We start from the raw sequence: 18,400 nt of genomic DNA, 5'->3' as shown, positions 1-18,400 counted from the left end.
AGATATCTGACAAACTTCAGGAGGCATTTGTTCATTGGGCTTGATGGCGACCACGTGGTCCAGACCCCCTCTTCCACCCCTCACCCCACCCCCACCTTTCCATCCCACCCCACCCCACCCCCACCCTGAAGGCTTTGGGAAGGAGGGGTGGAAGTATGGGGGGCTCCAGGGCTGGAGATCCGTAGATGGGAAGGCTTCTCTCTCTCTCCCCCTCTCTTTTTCCTAGTTAACTTTTGACATACTATCTAAAGGTTGTAGGGCAGAAGGGATCCCCGTAAAACAGGCTGACCCTCTTCCATCATTGGCAAAGGAACAATACCTAGAATGAACTTCTTCTTAGACTATGCAATTTGTAACCGTGGGACGAGCGCCTACGCGCCCAAGGACTACCAGCATCTCGACCAAGGGACAACTTCCTTCCCATCTTGCTCAGGTACCTCTCCTTCCTGTGACAGCTATCATCAAGAGGGACGCTTCGGGACGACGGGGGTGGGCGCTGCTGGGCTCAACGCCCACCACCACCACCAGCAGCAGAACTCCAGCTACCCTCCTCCTCTTCCTCCCAACCCTACTGGCCTTGGCATCTCCTTCGGGGGGTCATCCCAGCCATCGGGTACAGGATATTCGGCAGCCCCCAACTGCAGCCCAAGCTTCGCCAACCAGCAGTTCTTCCTCGGACCCCAGGAGACGGATGGAGGCTACTTCCAGCCCTCGGCCTACCCTGCCAGCGTGGCTCCTTCTTCCTCGTCTTCCTCTTCTTCCAGCCTCGGAAGCTTACCTGACGGTTTCTGCGCCACCCCGGGCCAGTTCCAGCCCCACCTCTATGGGCCTGAGCAGGGTGGCTATTTGCAAGGGGCTTTTGGCAACCTTTCCCCGCCCTTACAGGAGAACAAAGACCCGCGGGCTTGCTCGGCCCAGCCATGCCCCATGGCTGCCACCACCGCCACGGCCACCACCCAGACCTTTGAATGGATGAAAGTGAAAAGGAACCCTCCTAAAACAGGTAAAGTCCCCTCGGTTCTCTTTTTCAAGACGAGGGGAGGCTAGCAGAGGCTGCTTTCCATGTTTCCCCCCTCCACTGGAAGGTGGTGGTTGTCTCCATCGTGCCTTACTCCAGAGCATCCCAAGAGCACGTGACTTGTGGAGTCACATGGAGGCAGGATCTGGTCCAGAAAAACAATACTCTTAGGCCCTGCCATCACCAACTTTCCCATCTCTGGCCACAACGCAGAAACCATAATGGGTTAAGTGAGTGTGTAGAACAGAGGGCGTGGGTGGAAAGGAAACGGATGGTACAATCTGCCTCTGTTTCCAAAGTTGCCCGAGGGGAGAGAGAAGGCCAGCGTTAGCTTTAGGTCCTGAGAGGTAGACGGGGGTTCAAGCTGCAGAATGGGGTCTAGTGGAGGAAAGGACGGGATCTTTCCTTCCCAGGGATCACCTCCCCATCTGGTTATGGGGCAGGCAGGCTTGTTTCATTCATTATGTGATATGTTTCTGCCTCTCAGGGCTGCTCACAGCACTCAGAAAACGTGTCACCAGTTCATTTGGTTGGGGTTTAACCCAGCATATAGAGGCACACATGCGCACGCGCGCAACGAGCTCTTCTAACATTCCGCGGCACTTTCACTCTTCGGTCCATGCCCACGAGAAGAGAATCAGTGTTTCCCCCTCCCCCACGCGCGTGTTATAAAGGCATGTCTGAGCCGAGTCGAGAATGGTGGTCTTGTGGCTGCTTCTTCACACCTGCAATTGGCCGCTGCAGCATCAGCCACAGGGTTACCGCTAAACGCTGCTCCACCAAGCCTCTGCCAGTGAAAATCAGGACTGCCTCACACCATTCACCCACAAGGGTAGAGGAGTCTAGTGGGGGGCATGGCATCCTGAAGACAACTTTCCTACTGCTGTAGTCAGTCAGGGCACGCGCAAAGCCCGCGAAATCCATCCCTGCTAAATGTAGGAACCGGGAAGTGTCCATTAGGTGCGTGTCAGGCATAGTAATAGCCAGAGCAGTCCTGGCCTTTCCTATAGAGGCTCAGCTCAGCGCTGGGTTTTTCTGCAGGGCAGCATCCTGTGACGTTGGGGTGGCCGAGTCTTTAATTCCTTGGAGGGTAGGGAGGCGAGGCGCCTTCTCTTGGAGGAGTACTCCTGGACGTCTGTGAGCATCAACCATTCCAAACGAATGGCGCTCACGCAGGAGAATGTCGCCTGAATTGCCCCCAAAGTTCCTCGCTGTTTGTTATCTGTCAAGTTACAGGTAGGAAGCCGTGTTGGTCTGCCGCAGTCGAAGCAAAATAAAAAAAAATCCTTCCAGTAGCACCTTAGAGACCAACTAAGTTTGTTATTGGTATGAGCTTTCGTGTGCATGCACGCGAAAAGTATATGAAGAAGTATCTGAAGAAGTGTGCATGCACACGAAAGCTCATACCAATAACAAACTTAGTTGGTCTCTAAGGTGCTACTGGAAGGATTTTTAAAATTTTGTTATCTTTCAGTTTATTCAGCTGGTTTAAAAAGAAAATAACAAATCTTAGCCATGTAAGAACGACCCCAGTAGATCTGACTGGGGGAAATCAGAGGAATTTGCAAGCAGCAGTAGGGGGGAAAAAATGAAATTAAGGAAAAGACCAGTCCGTTTGGGGGACTGGGAAGCAAGACCGGTGTAGAGGCGATGAATGGACAGAGGGACGGATAAAGATACCCGGTACAGGACTTCAGAATCAGCCCGAGCATCTGTTTCTGACGCTTAGCCTCAGCCCTGGAGCAGTGCAGTTAGAAGCGTAGAGAGTGCCCCTGAGCAGGTGCAGAGTATACTCTCCTCGTCACTAACCACAGAGAGTCTTCTCACACCCGGGATGTAGAAGATGGTGTCACAATTTCCCAGCGTGTCTTTTCCTAGCAATTAAGCATTGGCCGGAATGTTTATTGGGATAGTTTTCTTATCAGGCTGGGTCAGAGCTAACAGCTGAGTTCACCAGAGTTTAGCCCCGGATCATGTTTAACTTTATGGATCACGTGAAGCAGTAGTTCGGTTGATAAGTTTATCCGAAATAAATCCAGTGGGCGAATCACCTGTTTGCCACGCGGTTCCCAAGGCAACGCACACACTTGTAACCTAAAACTTGCAAGTGGGTCCCTGCAACAAAATGTTGCACCATTAAGTGCTTCTTGTTCAGAGTTCCAGTCATTCTATTCCGCTCTCTTTCCTTCGTTGTCCTTCCTTATCTCCCAAAGCCAGTATCCCCGTACCCACTGAACATACCTAGTCCTCATTTGGCTGTTTTTGAGGTTTTTCTCTCCGTTTAGGGTTTTTTGGGGGGGGGATGTAAAAAATTAAATTATTTTCTCCACTAATGCCTACGGGCAGAGTTCCCCAGCTTCCAGGAGACAATGAAAAATAGCTTCTCTGTGTGAACCAGGAAGTGACCTATCTAGACAATGAGATGGTTCTTTCTGCCCTTTATCTCTCTCTGCGTTTCTCTGTCCTCCTGTCCTGTTCCAGCCTCTCCACTCCAGTTGTCAGGTTTTTTTCTACTCAACATTCGGTGCCTTTGAACCATTATGAGAATGGTGTGTGTGTGTGTGTGTGTGTGTGTGTGTGTGTGTGTAGGGTTTGCGCAAAAGGTTAGTGTGCGCTTTTGGTACTTGTGCGAGTAGCCTGCACTTCTTTCCGCCTTCTTTCTCGAGCCTTGGAATTGCAATTTTGCCAGGAGAACGGATGGCATGGTATTAGTATCAAGATAAAACTATTAAAACTAAGATGCCTTAAAACTACAAATGATAATAAGCAATAATATTGTTAGCCGCCATAGGCTCTTGCAGGAGAAGGGCAGTAAAGGAGAACGAATATTCCATTAAAAATATACAAACAGCGGCGAACTGATTTGATGTGTTTCTCTTGTAAGCCGCCTTGGGAGCAGTTGTGGATGAAAGGCGGTGTACAAAAAAGAAGTAAATAAACAGAAACGGTTAAAGGTGGGGGGAGCCGGTAAAGTTGTTTTAAAGGGCAATGGCGAATAATGCAAAAGTGTCATCATGGGCCCCAATTGTCACAAGACAATCTTCTACGATCCTAGATTGGGGTGAAAGAGTAGGAGCCCTCACACCAGGAGTAAAAAGGACCCTCAGTGGCCGTACTCGTAGAATGTTCCTGAGGAAAAGCCTGCTTTTGAACATCTGCAGAGTGCACCTATCCCTGACTGCTTGATAGCCACAGACCTGTTCCTGCAGGTGGTGTGGAAATGGGGGAATAATCCAAAGCTCCTCCGTGGGTGGGCGTGTATGTGCTTCTGATTTTAGACCCGAGGGGGCTGCAATTCTAACGCGTGGCTTCCTTGCTTCCTCTCTCTCCCCCCCCCCTCTTGCTTTGGCCTTGTGGCTCGTCTCTGAACAGCGACTGTGTCCGACTACGGCTTGGCCGTCCACGCCAGCACCATCCGGACCAACTTCACCACCAAGCAGCTGACGGAGCTGGAGAAGGAATTCCACTTCAGCAAGTACCTGACCCGAGCCAGGCGGGTGGAGATCGCGGCCACGCTGGAGCTCAACGAGACCCAGGTGAAGATCTGGTTCCAAAACAGAAGGATGAAGCAGAAGAAGAGGGAGAAGGAGGGTCTGGCCGGAGCCCCCGCCGCCCTCAGCGGCTCGGCCAAGGAAGCCAGTGAGCCAGCCTCGGACAGATCCAGCAGGTCCTCCACGCCCGACGCTTCGCCTAGTTCCGTGTCCTCTTGAAGGGGGAGACACGCGAGGTCCTCCCACCCCCACCCCCACTGGAATATCCTCCCCACCCACAGGCCCCCCTTTAAGGAAATAGCTCCTCCTTGAACAGAAACGCCAGGCCGATGAGCAGGCTGCCTTAAGCCTCCATCGTCACGCGCAAGCACATCACACGTCCATCGAGGAAGCCACCGCGCAGGCACGTGTATTCCTAAACGCGGACATCTGTGCACACGGACGCCTCGATTGTAGGTGCACACGAACAAGAACCGCGTGTTCAGAAACACCTACAGATCAGCTTCCAAATGACGCACGCATATACTTTATCTCCTTGGGTATTTTTTTTCCTGGTGGGGAGGAGTCATAGGAGCCAACTCCTGGCGGGCGGGGGTCTTGGGACCCCCCTCAATAAAATATTTGAGCCTCCCCCCAAGTTGATGGGCATTGCCATTCAAACAGTGTGCGTGCACTACGTCATGTGATCGATTATGCGGGGCGGGGCTTACCTGCCCCCGCCCCTCCATAGTTCATTCAAGTTGGCGCCCTCGGGAGCGGTGCGATCTACGCAGAATCGTTTAGGGACTCGTACCATCAAGAGTTATTGACTGAGGCAGATTTGCAGCCTTCCCCGCGCCAGCCTGCTCTGACAAACCCTGCACGACAGGTACACGCGTGTTCCTTTGCTGCCTGAAACATCCACGGAGCAGGACCGCAACTCTCACACTCTTCCTTCCTTGGCAATGCGGAGGTTTTTCCTTTCTCCCCGCACCCCCTAGCAGAGATACTAAGAACTGGAGAGTGGAGAGGAGTGATCCCTAAGGGTAGCCCTTACTCTTCGCCCCCCGTTATGTGATAGGACCTCGCCCAAAACCAGGAGCTGCCCAAAGTGTGCCTGTCTCTTTGAATGCCCAGTTCATTAAGACTACTATATCTCAGGGACAGCCGTTTTCCCACCTTCCTTTCCCAAAATTAGGAACCGCACTTTCAGCAAGATTTGAGTGTTTCCGTTTTTGTTTAAGGTTGACTTGGGGACGCAGGGTGTGGATCTTACTTTTCCAATGGATAAAACCAGGGTCATATTTGCGCGTTCGTCTGCTCGCTTGTTTCTGACTGTTCCTTACGCGCTAACGATTTTTTTAATAAAAAAAAGTGTTGACATTTTATATAGAACGGAATAAAACACACGCTCTCTCGCAGCCCAGTTACAACGCCAGAGGCCTTGGAGAAGCAATTCTCCCATTCACCTCCAATGTTGCACTAGAAGAGAACAGGGCCTCTGCCTGCTGATAGCCCGAAATAGTTTGGGTACAGGGAATTCCTTTCACGCGTCAACCTTAGTTTCGCGAAGAGGCTTTCTGACCGTGTGAATGCAGCATTTGCTAAAAGGGAAGCAAGACAGCAGATAGCTACTTATTAACAGCTCTGTTTTTATTTGTCTTTGATGTCAGCACCAAAGTTTTAATGACCATAGTGATGATGATGTTTAATATGTTCGTGGGAATGTGCCTCAGCATTGTATTAATTCACTAGCCTGATGAATGACTCATCTTTTCGCTAAGATTTATTTTTTATTTTTCATTGTGTTTTAGGATATAACAAAACAGGCAGAAAGGGGGTACTGAACCAACTAAGGTTGGTACCAGAAATATGCCATTCTAGGAACCTCCTAGAATTCTGCATCAGGCAGAGAAGCCGTCCTTACTTCTGTGAGCCATAGGGTTTAGGCAGCGGGAGAGCAAAACCCCAAAATCCATAGACTTACACTTTGTAATTTTCATAGAGGATTTTTAGAACTTGGCTAGAGGATTTATCGAACTTGGCTATCATCTCTTCCAGCTGACAGGAGAGCCAGGTAGCCAAGTAGCTTAGATACAGCCAACCTTCAGCAGCATGAAGCAGTACATAAGTGTCAAAAGAGGATGTGCTCAACATCTGGGGATTTGCTGTGTGCTTAAATCCCTTGGAGTAGGGACGCGGGTGGCACTGTGGGTAAAACCTCAGTGCCTAGGACTTGCCGACCTGGTTGGCGGTTCAAATCCCCGCGGCGGGGTGAGCTCCCGTCGTTCGGTCCCAGCTCCTGCCCACCTAGCAGTTTGAAAGCACCCCTAAGTGCAAGTAGATAAATAGGTACCGCTTTATAGCGGGAAGGTAAACGGCGTTTCCGTGTGCTGCGCTGGTGCTGGCTCGCCAGATGCCGCTTAGTCACGCTGGCCACGTGACCCGGAAGTGTCTTCGGACAGCGCTGGCTCCCGGCCTCTTAAGCAAGATGAGCACGCAACCCCAGAGTTGGACACGACCGGCCCGTACGGGCAGGGGTACCTTTACCTTTACCTTTACCTTTACCTTTACCTAAATCCCTTGGAAACCAGGAAACACCCTGAACTTTAAATGTGCTTATTAGGAAAGTAAATTCTTTTGGTGGACAAGTCTTACCCTTCAGTCAATGCACCCAGGATTAAGCATATCTGACTAAATTTGGAGGTGGGGGTGGACAAGTTCCTGTGCATTTGCCTGTTGCAATGAATGGGAGCTTGGCAAGAGCAGCAGGCCCTCTTTCTTTGACTTCAAAATGCAAAGAGGTTCTGATTTGACCATTAGATATGAGGAGTCCTACAAGAAACATCAAAAGTTTGAGAATTTGGGAAGGAACTGAGTCTTCTCCTCCCTCCCTCCTACAAACAGCCCAACTCTTTTCATATTTACCATGAAACAAGTCCCACTGAATTTAATGGCATTTACCCTCTAGTAAGTGACTTCAGGAATGCAGCCTTATTATTTCTCTCCCTCCCTTTATCTCTCCCTGGGCTATGACTTATGGGGTAGTAGTACACAAGGACCTTGGAGAACATCTGTAGACTCAGGGAATGCTTTACTTGGATGCACAAAGCTGGGAATAGGCAGGCTAATATTTCAAGTCAAAGGAAATGGTCATCCTGGCAATAGGGATGGGCAACTTTTCTTTCCGTTTCCGTTTCTCTCAGTTCCTGTTTTTCACCAATCCTAAATTTTCCACATCAGTGTGTGTGTGTGTGTGTGTATTTCTCCTCATGATAATCCATCAGTATTTTAGTGTTAATTTCTCCTAATAGAAAAAAACACATTTGCAGGTTTGCAAGTAATATAATGCCCTAATATAATGCATTTTGCATGTTCCCCCCATATATGTATTATTTAAATGCACACTTTAGTATATGCATTTTTGGGGTACGCATTATTTGGCATAGCAAAAAAATCAGAGAAATGTGAATGTTGAAAGATGGCTTTGTTTCAGTTTGTGCATTGTTTTAGAAAGTATGGCTTTGATAGGTTGACTTTTAATGTCTGCCCCATCCCTACCAGGCAGGCAGGCAGGAACCTCCTGGCCTCTTTGCTCTTAGAGATTCTCCTCTAGGGCTTGGCTGCTAACTCAGAGGAAGACACTTCAACTACGGTAGTTACCGTACTTCTAAAACAGTTCCAAAATTATTTTTAAAAAGAGAAAGAGAGAGAATGTCTTGGTTTGACACATTTAAGGACTTGTTTGCATGGAACTGAATTTTGATCGATATCTAATTGCTAAACTTTACTAACAATTTATCCTATATTTATTATTCCTTCCCATAGAATGAACCCCAAACCCCCTCCCTATGAATGTAGGGCGACCTGGGACAGACAGTGCAAGCTTTTCCAGTTTCACTAACATTAGCCCTAGAGCAAAACTTTTAAAAAGCAGAAACTTTGTTGTTGTTGTTGTTGTTGTTGTTGTTAATTATTATTATTTAGATTTTTAATGGAATCTAGTGTTTTAAGCTTGATCTGGAGACAGTGTCTCCTCCTTGTGCTTTATATCTTGAACCGAAACTACCTCAACCTAAATAAAGTATAAATTTTCTCAAGTTTCTTGAACACTTGGTTTGGCCGTCTTTTCCTCTCTTGCCCCCTGCCCTTTGATATAACACAAACATTTGCGGGGCGATTATACTTCCACTGTGTAGTGTGTCCAGTATGGTTGCCTCACCTCAAAAGGGATACCGTAGAACTGGAGAAGGTTCAGAAAAGAGCCAGCAAAATGGTCAAGGCATTGGAAGAACTACCTGAAGAGGAAAGATTTGAGGCTATATAATTCAGAGATAAGGTGAGTAAGGGGGAACACAACAGAGGTGTACAGAATTATGCATGGTATGAATGAAAGGAATAGAAAAAAGTTGTTCTCCCTCTCTCATAATACAGTCATACCTTGGGGTTTTGAACAGCCTAGTTCTCAAACGTTTTAGCTCCTGAATGCCACAAACCTGGAAGTGACTGTTCCAGTTTGCAAACTATTTTTGGAAGCCAAACATCCAATCACTGGCAGAGGAACAGGGGTGCGGAGGGAGCAGGCCGCACCCAGCACCACTATTCTGGTAGGGTGCCATCGCAGAAGCCCCCCCAGACACACGCCACGCACCCCCTTGTGCGCCAGGCACCACACCCCCACAGGTGGTGTGCCAAGCCCCCAGAATGCACGCCACGCCTCCAGGGGCGCCAGCCATGCCCCCACCTGCTCTCCGCCCCTGGTAGAGGAGCATGCAGCTTCGCCACTGCGTCTGATGGGGCTTCTGTGGCTTCTGATTGGCTGCAGGAGCTTCCTGCAGCCAATCAGGAGCCATGCCTTGGTTTCCAAAGTTTTGGAAGTCAAAAGGACTTCTGGAACGGATTCTGTTCGACTTCCTAGGTATGACTGTACTAGAAATCAGGGGCATCCAGTAAAACTGAAAGCTGGATGATTCAGGTCAGACAAAAGGACTACTTCGCATAGTGCACAGTTAATTTCGCTTCCGCAAGAGACATTGATGCCACCAACTTGGATGGCTTTAAAAGAGGATTAGATCAATTCGTGGAGGATGTGGCTGCTAACCATGATGCTGGGTCTGTTCTACTTCAACTGTTGGAGGCAGCAAATATCTGAATACCAGTTGCTGGGAAGCACAAATGCTGTTATTATACTCAGGTCCTGCTTGTGGACTTTCCTTAGGCACCCGGTTGGCTTCTGTGAGAACAGGATGCTGGACTAGATGGGCCTTTGGCCTCATCCAGTCAGGCTCTTCTTCTGTCCTTAGCATCTCTAGAAAGGGCAGGATCAAAGGCTAATGAGGAACCAAGAAAGTTTTCATGCAGCTTCTTATATGAAGCAACCTTAGACTGAATCAGACCCATCTCACTCAGCATTGTCTATTTTGACAAGCTACCTAGAGGTGCTGGGGAAGCCAGGAACCTCTGCTCTGTCACAGAGCTATGGTTCCAGGCTACTTCTCTTCATTCAGAATGGTCCAGAATACTGCATCCCCTCAGTGGCAAAGTAGACAACAAAAGGTTCTCTAAGTGACGTTGGAACATCCACATCAGCACAACAGGGTTGGCCTACTTCTCACTGGGGTGACAAACCCTTGAGTAGGTTCTGATGGAGGACTACTCCTCCATACAATAATAATAATAATAATTATTGGTGACAGAGCTTACAGGGAGCTTTGTTCCTGATATGCAACTTTCTAGGTGTGGGGATTTGCTGTTTACAGAGAGAAGCATTGAATCATGTGAACCTCCACCAGCTGTCTGAAGTGGTGCCGCTTAAACACAGGTTTACCTAAGAGGATAGTGAGGTAGCTGGAAGGTGCCATGGCCCCCTTGATTCAAAGCATTACCCTCTAAAACAGTCTCTCTGGTCCACTTTATATCAAGTGGTAAAGCATTTCCTGGACTGTACCACTTTGGGTTGCAGATGGGTACTGTATTTTTGGGAAGGTCTCTAGTAGATGGGAGAATCTCTGCACATAAGAAGAAAGTACTAAGTCAGGGACAGACCCCTCCCCAACACATTAGTTCTCTACTTGCAGAAACTTCATTACCCACCCACCCCCAGGGACACACATCTGAATCCTGAAGTGGTACAGTCCAGAAAATGCTCCAATAGGTGAGTCCAGATTGCACAAACAGGCTGTTCTCCTCTGTCTTTCTCCTTTCTAAGTGGCTTCTGTTTCCACCTACTTCTACCAGAACGTTAAGAAGGGGGTTTCCAGAGAAGGACTATCTTAGAGAATCCCATTTGGTGGAGATGGCATTGGTTGGAAAAGTGCTCCCTTACACACACCAAAAGAGCCAAGCATTCATTAAAAAGGTCATGTTGGTGTCAGCTTGTCCGGATAACAAAAAGCCCCTCTGGGCTCCATCTGAAATTCAAAGGGATTGGCTGGAAGATGCTTCCTGGCCTTTCTGCATGTGTAAAGTTCCCTGTCCCTTAGACAGAATGATCTGTGTTGCTCCTTTCTTGTTCCCTTTGTATCTTTCCTATTGGTCTCAGAGTCACCTTTCAGTGCTCTCCAGGGGTGTGCCCAGCTCCCATGTCAGCCCTTCTCCCCTTGCCTTAGATTTTGTGCTTTCTATAATGCATGCAGTTTGCATGAAAGAGAAGCAGGGATGCACCACATTGCTGCTGCTTGTCTAGATGATGCAGTGAAACAAAACAAAACAACAACACACAATGGTCCTTTCTTCTGAGTATTTTTTTCTTGTACTTCAGTTTTGTATTTGATTTGCAATTGTAACAGAGAAACAAAGAAAAATGATAATAATTGTTCATAATAATAATACAAACAACAACAATCCATTGCCGGATGACATTGACCATAAGAATGTTCTATCAAACATGTTTTAAAGGTATACATTAGGATAAGCAGTCCAAATAGGTTTCTGAATATTTATTTGTTTCTTTTACAACTAGAAGAACGCTCTGTTTTTATTTCATAGAATCGTAGTTGGAAGGGACCTCAGGGGCCATCTAGTCCAATCCTCTGCAATGCAGGAATCTTTTGTCCAACGTGGGGCTCAAACCCATGACCCTGAGATTAAGAGTTTGATGCTCTACCAACTGAGCTAACTGACAATTTTCAGAGATCCATTCAGAGGTAGAAAGGACAATTAGTAAAACATATTCTGAGTAGGCATGCATAGGATTGTGAACCTAAATGTCTGGGGCTATTCTCATAACTTGAATTAGATTCAAATGAACAGGCAAAGGACTTCACAAAAGTGATCCTCCCCCAATTTGCAGTGGGCTGGCTTCCCTACTGCTCCACTCATCTCTCCATCATTTGCTTTTAAAAAAATCTTCCATCCAGTTATCTTTTCTCAGACTCTGCTGGTCTGATTTCTTTTCTTACTTTCTTTTTTTGTCTTCCCTTCTTTTATTTGTCATTATCATCCTGCCCCTACTGCTACCAACACCCTTTCCTTTCCATCTGTCTTTTGATCTCTGTCATTTTGGAGGATAGGTCTAGAACCAAGAGCTGGAAGATTCAGGGAAGCAGATCCAGCTAAGCATTGCAAGAAGCATCCTGACTGCAAAAGCTATTGGCCTGTGGAACTACCTGCATCAGGAGGTTGAGGGCTCTCCTTTGCTGAAGGTGTTTAAGCTAGAAGCTAGATGACCAAGGTGACATAAATATATAACCTGCACTGAGCAAAAGGCTTGACTAGAGGACCTCCAAAGCCCCTTCCAAAATTCTATCCACCGCCCCATCATCTCTCATTCTACTTCCATCAATCTTCTCACTCTCTCCCCTTTTCTTCTCTCTGTTGTCTTTCCTTTTCCACCCATCCATCTTCCCTCCTTATTTTCCTCTTTCCTCTCCATTCAGTGACCAACCTGTTATTTCCTTCTTTCCTTCCACCCTTAAAGAAGGAGGGAAATGAAAAGACATGCCTGTGGTGATAGCTGTCTCTCTGAGCCATTCATTTCTCCCTCTCTTTGTTGTGGAGGACTGCTGCATGTATTTATTTATTATTAAAAAATAAGCCATGCGTTCCTGGCATGGATCTTGAGGCAAATTATCAAAGCCACAGTTTTTCAAGGCCTCATATACAGAAACCACAGTCTCTCTCAAAGCAGCTGGAATTCCTTCTCTATCACAAAAGGAAGAGAAATTCCCAAGTGTTTTTTTTTTAAGGGTTTCAAAATAATTTATAGCAGTGACTCAGCTGGATCTGCTCCTCTTTGAAGGGGAACATCTTCAGAAGGTGGGCTAAGCAGACTCCTGCCTTCTGCCCGGACAAAAGAGCAGGAAGAGAAGTCCAGGAGCCCCTTTGGCTCCTTGGCAAGTTTGTCCTTGCCATCTGTTCCCACCCCTTGGTGTGATTTCACCCCCTCCTTCTCTCCTTAAAGCATTTGTTCTCACAATGTGAGGCCTTTTGATCTCAGAAAATCACTTTCCGTTTAAAAGGAAGAAAGGGAGAACTTCCTACTTTTGGGATCCTTGTAACTTTCCCTCTGAACTGGACAATCCTTCAGCTGTGTAGATTTTTATGGCCTCTGTGACAGCTTATAATGGGAGGCCCAGTTTATAATGGGAAATTATTTTTACCTTTAAGGGTTGTTACTGTTTTAGTGAACTGCTCTGAGATCTTTGGATGAAGGGCAGTATAACAACAACAACAACAACAACAACAACAACAACAACAACAACAACAACATTTATTATTTTAGTGGAACCTCTCAGGGTTTAGATGAAAGTCTGAGCTCCATTCAACACTGTGCCATTGGTAAGATATAAGTCCCCCTCTCACCTTCCACACTTGTGAAACTGAGAGCAATGTAGAATGTGGTTGTGTGAATGCTCCAGACACCTGGATTTTTATTTTTATTTTTTTGAGGTGGGAAAGTAATTTATAAATTGAGTGTTCCCTCACTGTTCCACTAAAGTTGTGTAGGCCTTTGTGTTTCTTAAAAAAACTGTACAGTACTTCTAGACTGTTTACTGCTTTTGGGTGGGGATCAGTCAAATACTACTAAATTCAGGTTGATTGGTTTTTTAAAAAAGTTAACATTATCTATCTAACACAAAGCAATCCCACCAACAGCAAAAATATTTGCCCCCTTCTTTTGCATGAGGACAATATATCATTGCTAACTAAGACTGGTGGGTATATTCCCCTCATCGTTTTCTGATCATATGGAAAACCCTGGTGACAAGTGAATGATACAGGTCTTGATTTGTGCATGGGCCTGTGCTCTAGTTTCCATTGCTAGATGTTCTCATCTCTGCAACACAGGAATTAAAAGGTGATCATGTGCATATCCCATTGGGGATTAGAGGAAAGAACTTTTGGGTCATAAGATGGAGCAATTGACTCTGGTGCTTAAAAGCTTGCACTGGCTGCCTATATGTTACTGGGTCAAGGTTCTTGTATTAATTTACAAGGCCCTTAACAACTTGGTTCCAGGATACCTTAATGATCATTTGAAGCCTTATACTCCTGCCCAATCACTTAGGTTAGTGTTAGTGATTCCTCATGGCTTGGATGCACAGCTTGTATCCACCAGCAGCTGTTGATACTGTATTGTGGGTCTAATTCTATAGAACCCCCAGATCAGACAGGCCCCCTACCTACTAAAGTTCCAGTGGCTGAAGACTTTTATTTATTTTTTATTTAGAAGGCATTCTTAGTATTTTTCAAATTTATTATATGGTTAATTTGAACTGACTTTATGTTGGTATCTATCACTTAGCACTTAGAAACGACAGTATTGAGTGGTATATAAGTTATTAAAATTAATAAATGTCATATTAATATGTAAATAAAGATGTGGCTTCAAGGCAGGCGTATGTCATGGCACCTGTCTATAAAAATTAAGCAGCAACCCCCCTCCAAATAAAACCCCAGTCTGTTCATGCTCAGTAGCTCTCTTTTCTTGCTTCCATGTGTATTTTCAGACTGAGCACAACCTCTCCTGCCCCACCCTTTTTGGAATGTATAGGTGACCCCTTTGCTCCTAAAAACAACAACCCTCACCTATCCCTTCCTCAGTTTACATATTGGCTTGACAGCTGGCCTGACAGCTCCATTCCAAACCCTACCTCTCACATGGGCTTGTTCAATATTTACTCAGGCTGATAGGTTTGCCTAGAGCTTCACTCTGTCTGCCTTGCCCTGCTAGCTCCTCTTCCCCTCCAGCTTTGGTTCACCGAAAGTTCAACCGTAAATGAATTCACCGAAGGACAGGCTCGGGCTGTCCAGAGGACCAAAGATGGGGTCACACGTAGGTCTTCCCACACAACCGGCGCTTTCCATGGCTCACCACTCCATCAGCACTCCAGGCAAGAGGTCTGCTTTGAAAAATTATTTTGGGTTGCAGGGGTGGGGTGAGGGAACAAACCACAAGCTGGTAACAAGAGAGCGCCAAGCATATTCGGGGGTAGGCTTTCAACAAACGGATCAGAGGTCAAGCCTTCAGGGGAGGTGAGAAAAGTTCATGAATGCCCTGAGGTTCATAAGATTCCGGAAAAGTATAACTGTGCACAAATTGAGAGTTGTAATGAGAGATGTTTTTGTATATGTAAGTGTCAGCATATGCATATTTGCACTATACTAATACAGTGGTACTCGGGTTAAGTACTTAATTCGTTCCGGAGGTCCGTTCTTAACCTGAAACTGTTCTTAACCTGAAGCACCATTTTAGCTAATGGGGCCTCCTGCTGCTGCCACGCCGCCGGAGCACGATTTCTGTTCTCATCCTGAAGCAAAGTTCTTAACCCGAGGTACTATTTCTGGATTAGTGGAGTTTGTAACCTGAAGCGTCTGTAATCTGAAGTGTATGTAACCTGAGGTACCACTGTACTAATACTAATAATACTATACTAGCTGTATTCTCTACTCTACCCAGAAGATAAGAAGAGCCCTAATGGATGAATCCAAAGGATTATCTACTCTAGCATTCTGTTCCTACAGTGACCAACCAGATGCAACAACACTCTCCTCTTCCTGATCCTCAGCAAATGACTCTCAAAGGCATACTGCCTCTAATACTGAAGATTATATATCGGCATCATGATTAGTAGCCATTGATAATTTGAAGCTCATACTAACACACTCCAGTATTGGGATGTGTTATGCCATAATAAATTTGTTAGTCTTCAAGGTGACAAACTATTTTTCTGGTTATTTTTATTATGTAGCTTTAATACTGTTGTATTTTTATGAATGCTATTTTACTGATATTTGTAATCTAGCCTACAAATTCTTTTTCTTTCTTTTTGATAGGGGTATACGTGAGGTGCTAGGGCTCAACCCTGAGTTATGTCTTCTATTCTGGTCTTCTGCCTAAGCCCATACATACATGAAATAATCTGCTTGTACTCACTCAGTAGCAGTGAAAATGCACTCTGCACATGCTCAAAGCACACTATTGCTACTATTAATTCACATTTGCAATTTCTGAGATCTGGTGTTACTTGAGATTCTTGTAGCATCAAAAGATAGAAATAGAAGAGGTCTACTGAGATACACAGCCAAGCAGCTGATGAACACCAGTGAATGATTTGAACTTGGTCTCAACCTTTGAAGTTATTTGGAATGCCAGCCTTCATCCTGGGAACAGGGGAAGTAATATCACAGGGTGCCTCTGAGGCTGTGCAGAGTGCATTTCCTTCATCATTTCATCACCACAATCTTGCTCCCCAATCTGCAACACAAGTGGAGAAATATCCAGGTCAGAGATGGAGGATTCCAGGCAAGTTTGAACTCCCTAACTTCTCACTTTTTAAATCAGGCACTACTCAACAGAGACATATTAGGTCACTTTTAAGTGTTGCTCCTATTACTCTTTCATTCCATCGAAATTCCCTTTTGAGCTCCTGTTGTTCTTCCAGCTTTAAATCCATGGAGGCATCCCTCCCACTCCACCGCTACCCACCGCTTCTGATCCACCTTTATACCCTATGCTGACCCTCCATAGGACAAAACCCTTATTCTTTTACTGTGGAATTCTAGAAGGTAACAACGTTGTATGATTTGCGGCTCACATTTACCCCTCTGCTGGAAGAGCTGACATATTTCATATTTATATGCTGATGGAGGGATGGTGTAGAGAGGAATAGTTTGGAAACAGCAGGGGGAATCTGTGTGCAAGTAATAAAATGGAGCATCCAGTTTCAAAGGCAAAATCCACACCACTCTCCCCCTTCTCCCCTCCAAATTCTACGAACAGCATATGAGAACTGTATTACGTATAGCTTAGCTACAGCACATCAGTACTGGAGTTGCTTTATGGAACGTTAAGAAAACATCAAACCATTCACTGACTGGGCCCCTACAGTACGCAAAAAGTACTCTGTTATAATCATCAAAATTCTGTGCAATTCTGGACCAAGAAAAACTGGATCCTGTAACCCGTATGAACAGAGACAAATTAAACATATCTGCATCCATGTATATGGATATATATTCCACATAATTTACCCTGCTTTATCTACTCACAGAGAGGGGTTAAGGGAGACACTGTAGGACACTGTCCTGCTCTAGAAAGTGTAGTCTTCAGATAAACTCCAAGCCTATGAAGTCCAATGAGACTAAGGTATCACACACAAGACTGCCAAACAATGGTATGAGAAGTCAACCATGCAAAGTCAAAGACACTCCAGGGGTCAGGCACAAGTGATCACCAGAGTCCAAAACAGGATCTGGAGAGCACCAGAGGGAGTCAGCCACAGAAGAGATCCAGCCTATGCAAGGTAAGTCAGGGAGAGACCTGCACTGTTTCAGCAACTAACTAGAAGGCTCAAAGCAATGGCTGATACAGCCTGGACTCCCATGCAGCTCCAAGTCCCAACTGCTGATGTTTAATAGTGTTATGTAAACTCTTCCTTTCAAGGAGTACCCTTACACATAAAGATGGCATCAATCCTGAGCCACACAATGACTTTTGAGCTTTCAGGCATGCACTTGGCTTGTGGTCTGGGCTTGGATCTTTGGATGCACGTGGACTGGGTGGTGGCTCAATCTCTCTGCCTGACTCTTCTGGGAGATCGTTCACTAGCACTCAGATTGGAACCCACCCAAGGTCCCCTCAAGAGGATCCTCTGCAGGCAGTCCTTAGGAGCTTCCTCCAGACTCCCAGGATCCTCAGTGACAAAGGACCCTGCCTGTTTAAATTTTTGGTTGATAGGAAGCCTGGGTCATCTTCTGAGGTGTGGATTTATGACCACCAAGGCTGGGCTAGGTGTGATAGACACCGAAGTCCTACCTGTTGGTAGGTGACATGGAGGGGCTGCAAGGGAAGTGGAAATGTTCTCTCCTCCTCTTCTGTGAAACATGTCACCCCCAAATGCTGTTGGACTCCAACTCCCATCAGCCCCAGCCACCATGGCCAATGGTCAGGAGTGATGAGGGTAGTAGTCCAGCAACAACTGAAGGGTCAAAGGTTAGCCATTCCTTTATTAGCAGATGTCAGCCTCAGCTGGATCAAAAACCCTTCTGGGACCACATGGGCCAATGTTTCTGTTTCAAGTGATTAGATGACCATTTTGTCAATGTTCAATTTGACTTTCTAGATTGCTATCAGGGCTAGTCCAAGAAATATTGGCGCCTATGGCAGAACATCTAAATTGAACCTCCCCTTTCCCTAAAATTATTGTGGGGCATCATCCTGCATAGCTCCTGTTCATTTCTGTAAGGCTTGGTAGAGAGAACCTTCTGGTGGATGGCTTTCAAGAGTTGGCTCCTGTCTTTCTCCCTCTATGCTGTCATTAAATATAACCAAATCTATTGCCTGAGATTATTGCCTCACTTTACTTCCTGCAAGGCCACCTAAGGTTTTTTTTTGGGGGGGGGCACAATTCAAAGTGTTGGTACTGACCTTTAGAGCCCTAAACAGCCCCGGTAAAGTATACCTGAAGGA

General features: G+C 46.2%; 1 protein-coding gene across 1 annotated transcript; it reads left to right on the top strand.

The window, feature by feature from the left end:
- The first annotated feature begins 202 nt into the window (after positions 1-202).
- On the top strand, positions 203-4,993 carry HOXB1 (homeobox B1). Its single transcript, XM_081838160.1, has 2 exons — positions 203-1,003; positions 4,391-4,993. The coding sequence occupies exons 1-2, from the start codon at positions 325-327 to the stop codon at positions 4,726-4,728; spliced, it is 1,017 nt and encodes a 338-aa protein (XP_081694286.1). The 5' UTR covers positions 203-324; the 3' UTR covers positions 4,729-4,993.
- Positions 4,994-18,400: the final 13,407 nt, after the last annotated feature.

The sequence above is a fragment of the Podarcis erhardii genome (assembly GCF_964252035.2).
Source record: "Podarcis erhardii genome assembly, chromosome: 13".
Lineage (NCBI taxonomy): Eukaryota > Metazoa > Chordata > Lepidosauria > Squamata > Lacertidae > Podarcis > Podarcis erhardii.
The sequence above is the reverse complement of the archived record's forward strand: the minus strand, read 5'-3'. Positions and strand labels throughout refer to the sequence as shown.

Coding starts and splice junctions, on each gene's coding strand:
- HOXB1 (XM_081838160.1), top strand. CDS start 325: ATGAACTTCTTCTTAGACTATGCAATTTGTAACCGTGGGACGAGCGCC. Junction 1,004..4,390: donor AAGGAACCCTCCTAAAACAG/GTAAAGTCCCCT, acceptor GTCTCTGAACAG/CGACTGTGTCCGACTACGGC.